Source organism: Dermochelys coriacea, chromosome 3 (genome assembly GCF_009764565.3).
Source record: "Dermochelys coriacea isolate rDerCor1 chromosome 3, rDerCor1.pri.v4, whole genome shotgun sequence".
Taxonomy (NCBI): domain Eukaryota; kingdom Metazoa; phylum Chordata; order Testudines; family Dermochelyidae; genus Dermochelys; species Dermochelys coriacea.
This window is the reverse complement of record NC_050070.1, coordinates 170,242,767-170,261,740: the sequence shown is the minus strand read 5'-3', so window position 1 is coordinate 170,261,740 and position 18,974 is coordinate 170,242,767. Positions and strand designations below refer to the sequence as shown.

At 42.7% G+C, this 18,974-nt stretch overlaps 1 protein-coding gene across 9 annotated transcripts in view; it reads left to right on the top strand.

Moving 5' to 3' along the window:
- Positions 1–18,974, top strand: part of HHAT (hedgehog acyltransferase) — a 311,133-nt gene that overhangs the window by 193,900 nt on the left and 98,259 nt on the right. For 8 of the 9 annotated variants that reach the window (XM_038397621.2, XM_038397617.2, XM_043511806.1 and 5 more), the window contains one exon: positions 11,268–11,412. In XM_038397621.2, the coding sequence (XP_038253549.1) occupies positions 11,268–11,412 (145 nt within the window). Of the gene's footprint in view, positions 1–7,552; positions 8,224–11,267; positions 11,413–18,974 lie in introns of those variants that run through there. The other variant, XM_043511804.1, reaches the window with a different exon arrangement.

Below are 18,974 nucleotides of genomic sequence, written 5' to 3'. Positions count from 1 at the left end.
TTTATCAAAGCACTTGTATTTCTCCATTCAAAGCAGATGAACCAGTAATAAATATTGTGCAAAGAAAGCTGGTCGGTATCCAGGGCATTTTATTAGAGTAAAAAAAAAAAAAAGAGAGAGAGAGGCTTTTGGCAACTCTTGTTTCTTTTATTCTTGTTCAAAGGAACACCATTGCTTGGGACATTTGAAACTAGACTGAACAAAGTAATATAGTTTTGTAGCTCACAATTCTAAATTAGTTCCTGATGCATGGAGAAAGGTCCCAGTCCTGCTCCATTTGAAGTCAATGGCAGAATTTCTGTTGATATGAAAAAAGCAGTATCAGGCCATTTTAAAAAGCAGATTTCTAGGATTCCGTGATTTAGTCTGCTCTATTTGAAGTAAGAAAATAAACCATACATTTGCATTTATTTAAGGTAAAACAAGTTGGCTCCCATTAAAAGATCATTTTAGCTAACTTGTTACTTGATGAAAGTGGCAAAGAGTCCTGTGGCACCTTATAGACTAACAGACGTATTGGAGCATAAGCTTTCATGGGTGAATACCCACTTCATCAGATGTACATGCATCTGATGAAGTGGGTATTCACCCACGAAAGGTTATGCTCCAATACGTCTATTAGTCTATAAGGTATACCAGGACTCTTTGCCGCTTTTACAGATCCAGACTAACACGGCTACCCCTCTGGTACTTATTACTTGATGTTCTTTACTATAGCTTTTGGACACTTTTCAAAAATTCGATTACAAAAAATAATAATAACGTAAAGAGATGCTGTCAGCCATTCTTGGGTTTAAATGGTTCCTGCTAAAAAATTTTAATCTCAATTGAAACCATAACATTTACATTCCTGTTTCTTCCACATTAAAATGCAAGACTTGTGTCTCAAGCTAGGAAACAAACTAAAATTAAATGGAATGTAACTTTAAAAAATATTCTAGTTAATGAACCTGTGGTTTATTAACTAAAACTAAAAATGTTGTCCTTAAAGAACTAAGCACAGAAGTGAATCAAATTGGAATCATCCATTTATTTTAAACACTGACTATTTTACAATGACAGGCGCTATCCTTTTATACAAGCTTTTTGTCTTTGGAAAGCATAAAATATTTCACCAAGTTTTGTGTTTAAATCTGCATTTATGACTGCAGTAAAATGGAATAATAAGTCAATTTCAATGTACCATAACTCTGACACAAGTACTGGGGACCAGAGGCAAGAATGGTGACATTCGTATTTTCAGCTTTGGAGAGAGCTTTATTTTAGCAGTTTTAAGAGCAGGGTTTTTTTCATTTTGTTTAAATAAAACAGTGCTCTGAGTCCTGTCCTTGGAGCTATAGAAATCTGCAGACATTACAAGGTCAATTTTTACTGCCTGAACCTGTAAAGATGTAGATATGAGTAACTATACTAGGAAGTTTTGCATTAAAATCATGAGTTAAGTTGCTCATGTGCATAGGTTTTGGCAGGATTGGGCCTTATCCTACAAACACTTGCTCCTAAATGTAAATTTACTGATGTGAATAGTCCTGTTAACATCAGTGGGACTAATAACACAAGTAAAGGTAGGCACATTTGTTAACTGTTTGCTAGATCAGGGCCTAAAGGCCAGATCCAGCACCCAATAAAGTCAATGGAAAGACACCCATTGAGTGGATCCTGCAGCTATAAATAGTTTACAATGCATTTTTGAAAGGAAATTTCATTCTTAGGAATGTAACTCACCTAAATTAAATAAGGTGTCATGAAATCATGTAACTATCATGCCCCCTCCAGTATCTGACCCTTAGTTATATCCTTTCAACATGGGTCCCGCACTCATTGTAGGGCTTTATCCAGGTAATTGAGAGTGCTTAGCACCTCTCAGATGATTAAGCCTTTAATGAGCACATGCCTCTTCAGTACATTAAGACATTCTTGGCTAGTTTCCAGCACATACTAAGCTTTGATGACCTTTATTATGCAGGAAATGTATCACTTCATTTGCTGGATGTAAATTTTTCTGTCACTTACTGTATGAAGGTCAAGAGCCTGTATCTAAACCTTTCCCATTTAAATGACAGAATGATGTATGTACTTGCACATTTTACTTGAAACATATTGGTTCTAATAAATGAAAGCTATTTCCAGTAATATTTTCTGCATAATGGATGACCCTTTATTTGGACTGAAATCTATTTTATTTATGTATTTGCTTAAGCTGTAGGTTTGGAAGATTTACCCCCTTTCCCTGTCTCTGAGCAGCTGTACAGAGTTAGAATAACATACATAGTTTTAAAACATATAACTTAGACTCTCACTCCAGGATGCCATTTATTGAGATCTCAGTGTTGTCATCTCCTGAGACAAAAGCCTGAGTAATGGATGGGCCGTACTTCATATTCCAAAGATCAACTCATTTGGATTCCGCAGGACCAAATGAGGGAGTGATGTCCAGAGCTGACAGCCCTCTACCTAGGATATACTCAGACCTTCAAATCTATGGGAGCATAAGGAAGAATGTCCACCTGACCACAGCGATCCCATTAGCTCCTAGAGAGAGAGCAAGAGAGAGTAGGACGTTCGGGTAGTCAGAACCCATATGACTTTACAAATCAATTAAAACTCCATCAGTTGTCCCAGAAGTGAACAGTATCAGATCCCACCCGATATGCCCTTTCAGCTTGACTATGAACCACTGATAACTACTCTCTGGGAATGGTTTTCCAACCAGTTATTCACCCACCTTATAATAGCTCCATCTAGGTTGTATTTCCCTAGTTTGTTTATGAGACGGTCATGTTAGTATCAAAAACTTTACTGAAGTCAAGATATACCACATCTACCACTTTGCCCCATTCACAAGGCTTGTTACCCTGTTAAAGAAAGCTATTAGGTTGGTTTGACACCATTTGTTCTTGACAAATCCATGCTGACTGTTCTTTATCACCTTATTATCTTCTAGGTGTCTGCAAATTAATTGATTGCTTAATTATTTGCTCTTATATCTTTCCAGGTACTGAAGTTAAGATGATTGGTCTGTAATTACCCAGGTTGTTCTTATTCCCCTTTTTACAGATGGGCACTATATTTGCCCTTTTCCAGTCTCTGGAATCTCACCTATCTTCCATGACTTTTCAAAGATAATCACTAATAACTCAGATATCGCCTCAGTCAGCTCCTTGAGTGTTCTAGGATGTATTCAATCAGGCCCTGGTGACTTGAAAACATCTAAACTTGTCTAAGTAATTTTTAACTTGTTCTTTCCCTAGTTTTGCATCTTATCCTACCTCGTTTTTACTGGCATTCATTAAGTTAGATGTCCAATTGCTACTAAACTTTTTGGTTAAAACTGAAACAAAAAAATAATTTAGCACTTCTGCCATTTTCTGTTGTTGTTTTTTCTCCCTCATTGAGTAATGGGCCTATCCTTTCCTTGGTCTCCCTCTTGCTTCTAATGTATTTGTAGACTGTTTTCTTGTTACCCTTTATGTCTCTAGCTAGTTTTATGCCTTGACCTTTCTAATTCTGTCCCTTCATTGATGTACATCCTTTGTAATTTGACCTAGTTTCCACTTTTTTGAGTTTCAGATCATTGAAGATCTCCTGGATAAGCCAGGGTGGTGTCTTCCCATATTTCCCATCTTTCCTATGCAGTAGGATAGTTTGCTTTTGTGACCTTAATAATGTCTCTTTGAAAACTGCCAACTGTCTTCAGTTGTTTTTTTGCTTTAGACTAGCTTTCCAAGGGATCTTACCTACCAACTACCTGAGTTTGCTAAAGTCTGCTATCTTGAAATCCATTTTTTTTATTGTGCTGTTTTCCCTCCTGCCATTCCTTAAAATCACGAATTCATCATTTCATGACCACTTTCACCCAAGTTGCCTTCCACTTTCAAATTTCCACTTTCTGAACCAATTCTTCCCTCTTTGTCAAAATCAAATCTAGAACATCATCTCCCCTACTGGCTTTCTCCACCTTCTGAAATAAAAAATTATCTCCAATAAATTCCAAGAACTTGTTGGATAATCTTTGCCCTGCTGTGTTATTTTCCCAACAGATGTCTGGGTAGTTGAAGTCCCCCATCAACACCAAGTCCTGTTGCTTTGGATGATTTTGTTAGTTGTTTATACAAAGCCTCATCCAGGAAGCTTATCTTCCTGGTTAGGTGGTCTGTAATAGACCCCGACCATGACATGACCCTTGGTTTTTTACCCCTTTTATCCTTACACAGAGACTTTCGACAAGTCTGTCTCCTGTTTCCTAATGGCTCAGATTCGGGCTCCTGGCAGGCAGCATACCTCCTGGAATGCTATGTCAGGCCAACAGATGGGTGCCTCCCTCCCCCTCAGAAGAGAGTCATCCACTCTCACTGGACTCTCTCTGTTTCCAGACCATCCCAGACACCGTTTGGTCAACATTCTACTTTGATGATACACGTTGATGTGTTTTTAAAAGTTGCCCAACTCCTCAAACCCACCCAATTTTTCATTTTTATGCTCACTTTAAAGATTACTGGAATTTGTATTTTTGGGCAAAGCTTTGTCAAAATCTCCAGCCATTCCTTTATCCCATATGGTCCTCCAGCTGCTCAGTCACACCCTAGCCTCCATTTTCAGTATTCTTAATTTACAGATAAATAAAATAACAAATAACTGTTAGTCAAAATATGTCCTTTCCCTTCTCTACATCCCATCCGCTCCTCTCCTCAGTCAACTCTTCACCCATATTCCTGGTTTTATATAGTGCCATTATTTTTGGCATGTAACTACAGTCCAGATTACCCAGTTTTAGAAGACGCTTCAAGGTATTACTCCTCAGGCTGTTGAAAGCTATTATCATTGCAGTGCCTGGGGAAGAGGTTTGAGGAGGGTAGCTCTCATTCCTAAGTGCATCTCTTAAGGGGAAAACCCAAGAATCCTACTCATAACAACTGGATCACTTGTATTGCTGCCTCATAGAGGTAAGCATGCTCTTGGCAATATCCTTTGGACATAATGAAGGGTAGAGAGAGAGCCTAGGCTCAGGTCCCTGGTGACAGTTAGCAAAAGGAAAATTTCAATACATGATCCAGAAGTTAGAAATTTGATTTTCCAAGTCTCATCTTCAGTTACATACTCATACCACATGTGCAACTATAATCCTGATGAATTAATCAAAACAGTCTACATGTATTTTGCCTTCTAATTTTTTTATGATCTTTATATAAACAACACATTGCAAAAATATTCTGTTTTGTACATTTGTACAATAAAGCGAACTGAAATGAGAGTCAGCTGGCTATCATCAGTATTAGCACTGAATGCATTTAATGTTCCACTCCAACATAATTTGGATTACAAACCTGAGTCCTCTATTAAAATCCCTTATCAGCTTCAAATGCTAGAGACTCAACAATCTTAAATCGCAATTACACTTATCCTTCATATCTTGGTGGTTGAAAATGAAGGATGAAGCTGGGATTATGTGTCCCGTTCTTGAAAGTTCTTTGCTCGGTGTATTGAGCATAGGCAATTGTGCAGTATATTTTCTGAATAAAAGTACACAGCCTTTCTCTGACTTTAAAATTGTCCTGGATAAGGTGGCTGACAAGAAAAAAAAAATCAGACAGACCAGATAGTGAACAAGATAGCTAAATGGCTGTCGTCTCTCCCAAAAATTGTATTAAGAGTTCAGCTCAATTTGAAGCTGGTAAAACTGCAGCACAGCAATGGTGAGTCAAGCATAATGTATTTATACCACACCCATCTTAGCATTGGCATGTTAGAACCTTATTCCATTGTATGCGCTGCCCTATAATATATACTCTGTTATGTGTAAGACTCAGTAGTTATCGTAGCTTCCGATTTTTTCTTATCTTGTGCTTGCATTCTTGAGTCTCCAGAAAGGCAGTGCCATGTAACAAAAAACAAGTGTGGGAAACAGCTGTTGTACTGCAGGAAGGTGTAAATTCAATCATATTAGGACTCCCGAAACATTGACGAGATTTAATGCCTGTGGAATAGGCCCTGGTTAAAGCATTCTAACCACCTCAACAATCTCAATAGCAATATTGGATTGACATGGAAGTTTACTGTAGCCTCTCCCAGCACAGACTTTTAAATGAGGTGGACTGTGATGCTCGTCATTTGTCTTTATAAGCCTTCCTTTTGGACGGAAGATTATTGAGAAGGTTATGCTTAGGATTGCCAGTTTTCTACTTGCACAAAACCGAACACCCTTGCCCTGCCCCTCCTCCAAGACCGTGCCCCATCTTTATCTGAGGCCCTGTCCACTCCATCCCCCCTCCCTCTGTCGCTCACTCTCTCCACCCTCACTCACTCCCTCATTTTCACCGGGCTGGCACATGGGGAGGGGATGAGGGCTCTGGGCTGGGGTTGCAGGTTCTGGGGTGGGGCCAGAAATGAGGGGTACCAGGTGCGGGAGGGGGCTTCATGCTGGTGCAGGGATTCAGGTGCACTTGTGAGGGCTCTGGTGTGGGGCGGGGATGAGAGATTTGGGGTGCAGAAGGCTGCTTCAGGCTGGGACCAAGGAGTTCAGAGAGCAGGACGGGATCAGGGCTGGGGCAGGTGGTTGGGGCATGGGATGAAGAGTTTGGGGTGCAGGAGGGTGCTCTGGGACTGAGGGGTTCAGAGGGTGGGAGGGGGATCAGGGCTGGGATAGGGGGTTGGGGCGGAGGGTGTGTGTGTCAGGAGTGCAGGCTCCAGGCGGTGCTTACCTTAAGCATCTCCCGGAAGCAGCAACATGTCCCACCTCTGGCTCCTACATGGAGGCACAGCCAGGTGGCTCCACACATTGCCCCATCCACAGGCGCCACCCTTGCAGCTCCCATTGGCCATGGTTTCCGGCAAATGGGAGCTGCAGGGCCGGCGCTTGGGGTGTGAGAGCGTGCGGAGCCCCCTCGCTGCCACTACACATAGGAGCTGTAGGACAGATATGCCACTGCTACCAGGAGCCGCGTGGAGCCACGGCAGGCAAGGAGCCTGTGTTAGCCCCACTGTGCTGCTGACCGGACTTTTAATGAATTGGTTGGGGTGCTGACCGGAGCTGCCAGGGTCCCTTTTCAACCAGGCGTTCCGGTTGAAAACCGGACACCTGGAAACTCTAGTTATGCTGAGCCAAATCTAGCAATAGCTGCTGTCCTTAGATTACTTTGACACAAGAGAGTGCAGTAGTAGTTCATCTTTCCCAGTGACTGGCTGAGATGGAGGTAGGCTGCACTTATTTGCACTAGGGACTGGAGTACAGACTGCTGAGGATCAGGAGAAGTGCAGATGTCGCTTAAAGCAACATTTGTACACACTTCTCCTTTGTTGCACTTTGTGTTTCTGGGCCTCATCAGAGGATCTGAGTGGGGTGGGATTGTAGTTTTTTGTATATGTGCCTAGGTTTATCTTTACAAATCGGAAAAATAGATAAATCAAATGTAAGGGCAGTCAGTGATAGACTCCAGACTGTGAATGAAAGGGGCCAATGACCATGGAGGCAAATATAAGATTTTTGGTCAAGTGGCCACAACTTTTTTGTAACTTAAACACCAAACAATTCATTAAATGCCACTTTTCGTGGCAGCAGAAAAAAGGGGGAGATGAGGATTTCACAACTGAACACCAGCTTCCAAAGAAACTATACAGCTGAGGTCAGAATTTACAGCAACTGCTGGCATTTTTCTTGCAGCAGTGGAATAGATCATCTAGAGAGCGAAATAGCACAGAGAAGAGCTTTTGAAATAGCTTTCATGGAGATAAACTGTCAGATCTTGAGAACAATCAACAAAGTGATAGCAATATTTGTGATTTAAATATTTATTAATCAAGACTCACCTCAGTCCTTTCTCACTGGTAAATTACTGCTTCCACTAGGTTAATTTGGACAAAATAGCTGCTCAGGTACTTTCATAATTGGATTTTTCTGGATGACATGAAACATTTAAAAAAAAACAGTTTGATTTTCCTATTTTGTTACAGATGTGTAGAAAGCTGAAATGCTCCCAAGAAAATCTTACTGCTTTGTGGATCAATTCCTAGCGGAATAAAGAAAATTAGCTACAGCATAGCCCTCAGATAGTTCAATGAAGCAACTGCTTCTGTGCTGAAATGCTCTTATATCTTGTAAATGACCAAAGACACACATTTAAACAGTACAAGCTGTCGGTAATACGTATAGCACTATTGATTTTTCCTTTCTGTAAGAGTAATCCATTTCTATTTATAAATAAACTCAAACCTATATTTGTATGTTTGTTTTAATTAAGGAAGGTTGTTATGCATGCGAAAGTCATGCCACCTTGGGTTGTGAACCTATCAGATCTCATAAGCTAGGCAGCACTGGTCATTACTTCAGTGGGAGCCTAGGCCAAATTCCAATTTGGGTGTTATTTTGCCTACCTCAAGTCTCCCTACAGTTTTATCAGGATCTATTATACTTCTTGGCTTCCCATGCTAAACTACAGTTCATGGTTGCTGTACGCAGTTGAGCCGCTGGCATTTTTTCGCCCTTGATGGTGGAGGGCAGAATGATAGAGAGATGAAGGAAGGGAGAGTATAATGTAGGAGTCATGGTTAAGGCTATGTTTTAGTCATGGGTATTTTTAGTAAAAGTCATGGATAGGTCATGGGCAGTAAAGAAAAATTCACGGTCCGTGATCTGTTCATGATTTTTACTATATACCTCTGACTAAAACTTAGGGTGGGGGGGGGGCAAGGGGGACGTCCCTGGGGGCGCCAGAGGTGCTGAGGTTGAGGAAGGTTGGTAGAGCTGGGGCAAGTTCCCTATCCAACTCATGGGAAATGGTGACCTCCAGCTCCTAGCTCCACGTCTGCCTCCGCTACGCCCCAAGTCCCCGTTCTGCAGCTCCCATTGGCTATGGGGGCGGTGCCTGCAGGCAGAGGCAGCACGTGGAGCTAGGAGCTGAAGGGGGGAGTTCCTTTTCCTCTTCTGAGGAGCCCCCCAATAAACACCGCCCTGCACCCCAGTCCCCAGCCCTGAGTCACAAGATACATTTTAAAAAAACATTTAAAAAACATTTTAATCAATATTTTTTTAATCATCATCAGCATGGAAGCATGTCATCAGCATGGAAGCATGTCCTCTGGAATGGTGGACGAAACATGAAGGGGCATACAAATGTTTAGTATATCTGACACGTAAATACCTTGCAATGCTGGCTACAAAAGTGCCATGCGAACGCCTATTCTCACTTTCAGGTGACATTGTAAACAAGAAACAGGCTGCATTATCTCCTGCAAATGTAAACAAACTTGTTTGTCTGGGTGATTGGCTGTACAAGAAGTAGGACTGAGCGGACTTGTAGGCTCTAAAGTTTTACATTGTTTTATTTTTGAATACAGTTTTTTTTACATAATTCTACATTTGTAAGTTCACGACAAAGAGATTGCACTACAGTACTTGTATTAGGTAAATTGAAAAATACTATTTCTTTTGTTTTTTACAAGTGCAAATATTTGTAATAAAAAAATAATATAAATTGAGAACTGTACTTTGTATTCTGTGTTGTAATTAAAATCAATATATTTGAAAATGTAGAAATCATCCAAAAATATTTAAATAATGGTATTCTATTATTGTTTAACAGTCCTAAAATATTATTTTATTAAGTAACTCACAGTATTGGGGTTATTGTTGTAGTCCACACACTTTTTCCTCTGTGATTACTTCGTTTTGGGCTCAGATTTTCAAAGTAAAATCCCAGCCTTTATATTCAGTGCATATTTTCCCCGGAGTTGTGTGGGAGATTCACCATTATTGGTTACATTTCACACTGCATCTCATTGTTCCATTGTTGTGTGTGTGCTGTATTGATTCACTTTTTTTCAGCTGAATATATGCCAACATTTCTTTGTAGAATAGTGCTGACATACATTAGATTGGTAAACATGCAGTTTACAAAAGAGTTACTGTTCAGAAATTCATTGTAATGACATTTTTAGGCCTGTATATTTATTTGAATTTCTGGGCCTTCATTTCAGTCATCTGCAGATGTCTATTCTGATGTTTTCAAAGCCAGCAGTCTACTTCCCTCCCTAGTAAAATTTGTAGGACCATTTTGTACAAGTACCATGTTTCTGGTGTCTGCGCACTAATTCTGGTCCAGTACAGCTATTGCAGATAAATAAATTAATGCTCTTTATTGGTGCTACAGCAATAAAAGACTCAACATCCTTTGCCCCAACATCCTGGCCTGATCTGAATAGTTGTGAGAGGCTGAACCCTTTCTGGCTAGTTTCCTTAACTCCCATGGGAGTTCGGAGTGTTCACTACTTTGCAAGAAGCATTCAGATTCTGAGAGGATGAGTCCCTAAATAAAAAGAAAAGGAGTACTTGTGGCACCTTAGAGACTAACAAATAGACACTTTTGGAACCTGAAAATGTGGTGAACAATATGTTGTTCCTTATTCAACACTGTAACTATACGGTATACTTTCTTAATCTGATTTACCATAATGCTATCTTTGTCATTCATTTTAACAGCTGAAATCTAAAGGAGGACAAAACTTTTTAAAATTGTCCAGCCAGTATTAATTTACAGTACGGTAGTCTCCTCCAAGGTTATTGTGGTGGTTAACTTGACTTATATGCTTCATTAACACCAATGGCAAAAACTGTCTTGCCAATGTAAGTAATTATACAATACCTAGATTCATCTCTGAAATGAATATGAACAGTGATGTCACAACTTACAGTTTAATTCACTTTCCAATCAAACTATTTGTAATTTTTATAAGGGAACTTATTGTACTAAACAATTCTGGTTTAACTGAGGCATCTTTGAGTGAATGTTTATTAACTAATCAAAAGTGAACTTGCTATTACCTAATCGAAAGTGTTAATGGCTCTTTAAATCCTTTATATTTGGACAGAATCACTTTACTCCTTTGAAATCAATTGGCTATTAGAACCTATTGGGTACCATTGGCCATATAGGAAGGTGTGTTTGCTGCTCAACTCACTAGCAAAATGCCTCAAGGAAGATAGTGAAAATTAAAAATGATCTATTACATTGAAATAATTGTTAAAGCTGTAGGGCCAATCCTGAATTTGTTACTCAGTTAAAACTACCAATCAGTTCAGTGGAAGTTTTGCCAGAGTATAAGGACTTCAGGATTTGGCCCATAATGATTAGGCCTCAAGTCTGAATGCTTATCTGCCATCATTACATTGCATTTTCCAGTGTGAGTTGTAAAAATGTTATTGCAACAACAGTTTCTCTGTATTTTTGGAGTGTTAACTCTGTGTTAACCTTGTCTTCCTTTTCGTTTCTTGTCAGGATCGTTTTTTCTCACCGAGAATTTGTCGTCGACTTCACGCTGCCCTGGCAGCTGTTTCCACTTCAATGTTGATTTTATCTAATCTAGTGTTTCTCGGAGGAAATCAAGTTGGGAAAATCTACTGGAACAGGATCTTTGTGGAAGGCAAGTTATTTTGACATGCTGTAGATGATAAGGCTTTCAAATGTTTCTTTGGGATTGCGAGGCCAGATTGTCATCTCAATTCCCCTGTGAAAAGCTGAAGTTATTCTCTTGTCAGTGTAATAGAGATCAGAATCTGGCCCACTGAATCTAAATAACATAAGTGGATTGATAGTTGTTCTCCTTCACTTAGGGTATCAGTCCTCCTCGACCATCAGAGGTTGAAGGAGATAGTTCACCTGTCCGGGTGCCAGGCTTGCCTAGAAGTGAATTGACACTAATGAACAAATAGGCAGGACATGATCATTTGGCCAGGCTAGAAGTTTTTTTCCCTAACTTTAACATTAACACATCACATACATCAGAACAAACACTATCCAACCAAATCCAACACAGTGCATGCTCTCTATGAAAGGAACCCCATGAACAAAGTGAGATCAAGGCTCTGTAGCCAGCTAGTGCTACCAGACAGTCAGAGCTGAGCAGTGATAATCAAATGCCTCTGTGGTAGATCTGGGTGGGTGTCCTGCTGATATTTATAAAGGGATGATTCTTCTTGTGAGGGAAGTATCCACAGGTTCCTACACTCATAAACTCCTCAGTGAGACCATTGATGTCTCCTGCTTCTCTGGAACTTGTACAAAATGGCTTCTCCCTGCGCTGTTTTCTCCTGCCCTTCTTTTATCTTAGCTTAGGGCCCAGCTTAGTTCAAAGAGCCCACTTAGGAATCATCTTAACAGAGTGAACTTTTTCAGGGGTCGTATGATGTTCAGTGAATGTCTCTCTATAAAGGCAACCAAAAAAGAAATTAATCCACAAAGCTTAAACTCAATCAAATTGCATGAAGATAGGTAAATTTCCTCTTCGAGATGAGTGCTCCTGTGGGTGCTCCACTCCAGGTGTTGGTGCGTCCCTGTGCCTTCCCTCAAAGATTTTTACAGCAATACTCGTACCGGGCATGTATGCACAGAGCCTGCCCCCCAGCTCTGAGTGTAGCTTAATAGTACACGTGAATGACCGGTCTCCTCAGTTCCTTCTCTACCGTCCCCAGCCTGAGATGGAACTCAGCAGACTGAGAGAAGAATTTCTTCTCTCCCTTGTTCAACTTTCTTCCCCACTTCATTTAGCTTACCAGTAATAGTTAGGTTCCCTTTTTCCTTTCTCTTCTCTTTTTTAAAAAAAACAAAACTTTTTTGTTCCTGTCAGCGCAGCCGCTTCTGACATGCCTGGCTCTCCAGGTTTTAAGCGCAGCTCTAACTGTAATGATGCCATCCCTCTTTCAGATGGCCATTCTAAATGTATTAAATGTTTGGGGGAGTCCCACCTTCCCCAAAAATGTGCCCACTGCAGCAAGTTGAAATCCAGGGCATGCAAAGACAGGGAGCTGAAGCTAAAACTGCTGCTGCTGCAAAAATCTCGCGGACCAGCCTCAGACCCAGGCTCTGACTCTGCTGTACACCGCAGCCCCCCTGCTTCAAAGAGACTGAAGAAAACTTCAAAAAACCATCAGTCTCTCTCACCCACAAAAGGTATTCACAGAAGGGACTAGCCTTCTCCGAGGACTGCTTCCCTCCCCGCGCTCCCCCGGCTGAGTTCCTTTGATGCGCCGGGCTCCTCCAGCGCCGCGCGGAAGTCGCCTGCGGTTGTGGCAGTCACAATAAACTCCGGTGCCGAGGCTTCAGGCTTTCAGTTGCCTGCCTTTCACATGGCACTTTTCGGCACCGCAATGGAAGCAATGCTGACGCATACTAGCCTGCCTGACCCCCCGCAGGCTTCTCTCACTCTCCCAGCACCATCAGCCTTTGAACTAGCTAGCAGTGATAGAACGCTCGGGGCACCAGTGCAGAGGAATCCCTCCTCGCAACCAATTCCTCTCGCCCAGTCCTCACCTCACAGAGGCACTGCGGCAACTCAAGGGACCTCCTGGTGTCCCCTATCTTGCAGTCACCCCTACTTAACACCTACTTCTCTCTGGACCCTCAGGCAAGGTCCGCACAGCTTTCCTCCAGTGATGAGGAATCTGGGCTGCAGGGAGAATTTTTGCCTTATCAGATCTCCCGTCCACAGACCCCAGTCAAGAGAGGTCATAGAAAAGCTGCCTCATCCTACTCCAAGGGTCCTGCCCCATGGTGCCTGAACCCCTGGATGGCACCACCCATGCTCTTCCCACCACAGTGGCAATATTGGGCTCCATGGGCTCCTTATACTCAGGAGCACACTCATTATACCAATGCAGCCAGGTGTGAGACCTGCTCGGTACCACCAGCTGATGACCCTGCCACTGACTCCAGACCCCAGGCAGTCCTGTCACAACCACAAGAGCAAGCATGACCTGCCTCTAACCCGGTAGAACCAGTTCCGCCTGATGAAGCATTTCTTCCTCCCCTCCCCCCCCCGCTGACATCTTCGGGCGACTTCTCAAAATTTCAAGACCTGTTTAAAAGAGCTGCCAATGACCTACGAATTAATCTGGAGGAAATTCCTGAACAGCAGCATGAGCTAACTGACATCCTGCAGCCCTCTTCTTCTTCTAGAATTGCATTACCTATCAATGCAGCCCTTTTAGAACTTGCCAAAGCCATTTGGCAAATTCCGCTGCATGCCTGCCTACCTGTAAGAAAGCGGACCGAAAGTACTTTATTTCTTCCAAGGGCGCAGAATTCCTTTTTACTCACCAAGCGCCAAACTCGCTGGTAGTAGATGCAGTTAACCAAAAGCATAAACTCCAATTTCCCTGCTGCACCCTTTCCATCAAGGACAGTAAGTGATGAGATCTGCTCGGACATAAGGTATACGCTTCTACCACGTTGCAGTTTTGCATTGCTAATTATTCAGCTGTTCTAGCAAAGTACGACCACAGAAATTACAATAAATTCATGGATTTTATTGATCACATTCCAGAAGATAAGAAACAACAATTTACAGCCATAGTTTCCGAGGGACAAATCATCTCCCGCACTGCTCTCCAAGCTGCCCTTGATGTGGCCAATACTGTGGCATGGTCCACTGCCACAGCAGTCGTGATGCGCTGAAGGTCCTGGCTCTCGTCCTCTTCCTTTCCCCGGGAGGTCCAGAGTACCACTGAGGATCTCCCCTTCGATGGTGATAAACTATTTGCCTCCACGACAAATGACGTACTCCACTCCATGAAGGACTCCAGGGCAACTCTGCGGTCTCAAGGAATTCAAACCCCTATGACCAGAAAACGACAATATAGATATCAGCCTTACCAGCGACCACGCTACCCCACATACACCCTGCAATTCCATAGATCTCACGAACAACCAGCAACACCAGAGATCCAGATACCAACGCGCCGGCGCCCCAACTCCTCGGCAGCATCTCAACCCCCTCCTACCAGTAAGCAAATTTGAAGCCTTGGTCAAGGGTATAGAAAACAATATTCCCACTTCAGCGCTTATACCGCCTGCCCCTATTTTTGGTCACTGCTTATGCCCATTCTCCCATCAATGGCATGATATTACCACCGAAAAGTGGGCTTTAAAGGTCGTCACAGTTGACTATTCTATCCCTTTCGTCTCCCTGCCTCCCACCCACCCACCCTCCCTCCACGTCCCTCTTCAGGGACCCCTCTCATGAGCAACTGCTTCTCCAAGAAGTACAACATCTCCTTCAGTTGGGGGCAGTGGAAATCGTGCCCAAACAATGCAGAGGGAAAGGTTTCTACGCCCATTACTTCTTAACAGAAAAGAAAACCGGGGGATGGTGACCGATCCTCGACCTCAGGCGGCTAAACAAATGTATCAAAAAGCAAAAGTTCAAAATGGTTACCCTCACCACCATAATCCCAGCACTGGAGCAGGGCAATTGGTTTTCAGCTTTCGACCTACAGGACGCTTATTTTCATGTGACTATTCACCCAGCCCATAGACATTTTTTTCGTTTTACCCTCAGTTTGACACATTTTCAATACAGAGTGTTGCCCTTCGGCCTATCTACCGCCCCCTGAGTTTTCTCCAAACTCCTAGCTGTGTTTACTGCCCACCTCAGGAAACAGGGGGTTATAATATTTCCTCACCTCAATGATTGTCTCCTCAAAGCCTCAACGCTCGACGAAGCTCTTCGATCCATGCAGCTACTGTCACTTGCTTCCTTTCCCTTGGCCTGCAAATAAACAAAAACAAATCCACCTTATCTCCTACCCAAAAACTGGAGTTCATAGGAGTGCACCCTAATTCCCGAATGGGAATAGCATCTCTCCCGCTCGATCGTTTCAACAGCATAAAACTCCTGGTTAAAAACTTCGCAACAGTCCCCAGGTCACTGCATGAGACTGCCTGCAAGTATTAGGCCACGTGGCCTCGTGTACTTTTGTGGTCAAAAATGCATGCCTATACATGAGGTGCTTCCAAGCTTGGTTGGCCACAGTTTACGAACCAAACGTACACGCTCTAAACAAGCCTCTACCCATACCCTTCAGAGCAAAGACTCCCACCGATGGTGGACAGTTCCCTTCAACCTCTGCTCAGGAGTCCCTTTTTTCCAGGACTCCCCATCACTCATAATGACTACCGATGTATCCCTCATGGGATGGGGAAAGCACATGTCTCACCACACAGCCCAGGAGCTATGGTCTTCCACCGAAGCCTCCCTGCACATAAATGTCCTAGAACTGCGAGCCATACACAATGTCGGCCGTCACTTCCTCCTATTTATTCAGAACCAACATGTTCGGATAATGACAGACAACATCGCATGCACGTTCTATGTCAACAGGCAGGGAGGGGCTCGATCTCACTCGTTTTTCACAGAAGCCATGAAGCTCTGGAACTGGTGCCTCATAAACAACATCCGGATATCAGCCGCCTATCTTCCCAGGGCCCTGAATACCACTGCAGACAAACTAAGCAGTTGTTTTCCCTGGGATCACAAATGGGAGATAAATGATACAATCATACGCAATATAGTCCATATTTGGGGCTATCCAACCCTGGACCTCTTCGCGACTGCAAAGAACAAAAAATGTCCCAAATTTTGCTCCAGAGTGGGATTGGGCAAACATTCCCTAGGAGATGTATTCCTGATCTCATGGGCTCAACACTTAATGTATGCTTTTCCCCCAATACCAGTTCTCCACAGAGTTCTGACAAAGATATGAACAGATTGTGCCACTGTAATTCTGATTGCCCCATCGTGGCCCAGACAACTGTGGGTTCCATTCCTCACCAGAATGTCAATTCACCCGCCGATTTCGTTGCCCCTCACTCTGAAACTCCTATTGCAGCAACACAGCCGATTTCTTCACCCCAGCCTGTCTATGCTTCACCTCAAAGCTTGGTTCCTACATGGTTCTCCCAAGTGAACTAGCATGCTCTGAGCAGGTTCAAAGAGTGCTGCTACATAGCAGAACAAAATCTACTCGCATTACCTATCTCAGAAAGTGGAAGTGATTCACCCAATGGTGCTCAACTAAACAACTTCCTCCTACTTCTGCACCTCTTCCGCCCATACTTGACTACCTATTAGACCTTAAGCAATCTGGCCTTTCTTTCACCTCCATCAAGGGCCACTTAGCTGCTATTACTTTTCATGACAAGATCGACCATACCTCTGTTTTTGCTCATACAATCACGAAGTGTTTTCTCCAAGGGCTTCAATCCCTATACCCAGACATAAAACCTTCTACCCCTCCAGGGGACCTTCATTTAGTATTATCCTGCTTAACGCAACAACCATTCAAGCCCCTAGCCACTTGCTCCCTCTTACACTCTCTATGAAAACAGCATTCTTAGTGGCAATCACCTCCGCCAGACGTGCAGGAGAAATAGCAGCTCTCATGGCAGACCCACCGTACACACTATTTTTTAAGGACAAGGTTACCCTCCGACTACACCCCAAATTTCTTCCAAAGGTGCATTCGTCCTTCCACATCACTGAGCCGATACACCTATCAACCTTCTTTCCTAAACCACATGTAAACTCTTTTGAATCCACAGTGCATACGTTAGATGTATGCAGGGCTTTGTCCTTCTATTTGGATAGAACCAAACCCTTTAGAAACTTCTAGACTCTTTGTCTCCATTGCGGAGTGCTCCAAAGGGACACCAATTTCTACCCAGAGACTTTCAAACTGGATTTCTGACTGTATCTAACTATGCTGTCAAATAAAGAAAGTTATGCCTCCAGCTGGCATCAGAACTCACTCCACTAGATCTGTGGCTACCTCCGTGGCTTTTCTATGCAAAGTTCCTCTGGCTGACATCTGTAAAGCGGCCACTTGGATTTCTGAACTCACATTTATTAAGCATTATGCCCTTACTCAAGGTCCTCTCTCTGATGCATGATTAGGCAAGCTGTATTATCTATTGCATTTCTACCAAATCCAAAGTCCCTACCTCCTTGAGATACACTGCTTTTAAGTTACCTGGAGTGGAGCACCCACAGGGACATCTCTTGCAGAAGAAGAGGAGATTACTCACGCTGTGCAGTAACTAGAAAAGGAGTACTTGTGGCACCTTAGAGACTAACAAATTTATTAGAGCATAAGCTTTCGTGAGCTACAGCTCACTTCATCGGATGCATTCGGAATGCATCTGATGAAGTGAGCTGTAGCTCACGAAAGCTTATGCTCTAATAAATTTGTTCGTCTCTAAGGTGCCACAAGTACTCCTTTTCTTTTTGCGAATACAGACTAACACAGCTGCTACTCTGAAACCTGTGCAGTAACTGACATTCTTCGAGATGAGTGTCCTTGTGGGTGCTCCACTACCCACCCTCCTCCCCTCTACTTCGGAGTTGGGGTAGCCTCTGTTGTAGAGAAGGAACTGAGGAGACCGGTTGCACAAGGGTACTATTAAGGTACACTCAGAGTGGGGGGGCAGGCTCTGCGCGTGCGTGCCCGGTACGAGTACTGCTGTAAAAATCTCTGAGCGAAGACGCACCAACACCTGGAGTGGAGGACCCACAGGGACACTCATCTCGAAGAACATCAGTTACTGCACAGGGTGAGTAACCTTCCCATTTTAGACTAAGATGTAGTGAAACATTGTTTGGTTTTTATTATTTTGTCAGCACTCACAAAGCCAACAATGCTTGGCATCCTTGCTGTTTAGTATTTTCAAGGGAAAAGCTGAAAGTCTTCATTTACTATCTGATAAACTCTTGGTTTGTTTATTTGTTGTTTTTTCTTGGTTAATGTAAATACAGCTACAGAGGCAAGATGGGTGAGATAATGTATTTTATCAGATCACCTTCTGTTGGTGAAAGAGACAAGCTTTCGAGCTACATAGAGTTCTTCTTCAGCTTGGAAGAAGAGTTCTGTGTAGCTCAAAAGCTTATTACCTCACCCACTTTGTGTCTATAATATCCTGGGACCTACATGGCTACAACACTGCAAACAACAATGTAAGCACAGCTAAGGAAATACGACAAGAACTTTGAAAAAGATAGAGTTTCTAGAAGTATTACTTATTGGTATCTGAATATTAATATACACTATGGTTTCTGTTCCTACACGTAATACTTACTGAAAGCTCATCCATGTCTACTGTTTGCTGTAGAGGCTTTATAAAAGATCCTTTGGAACTAAAATCTGCCCTTATTCA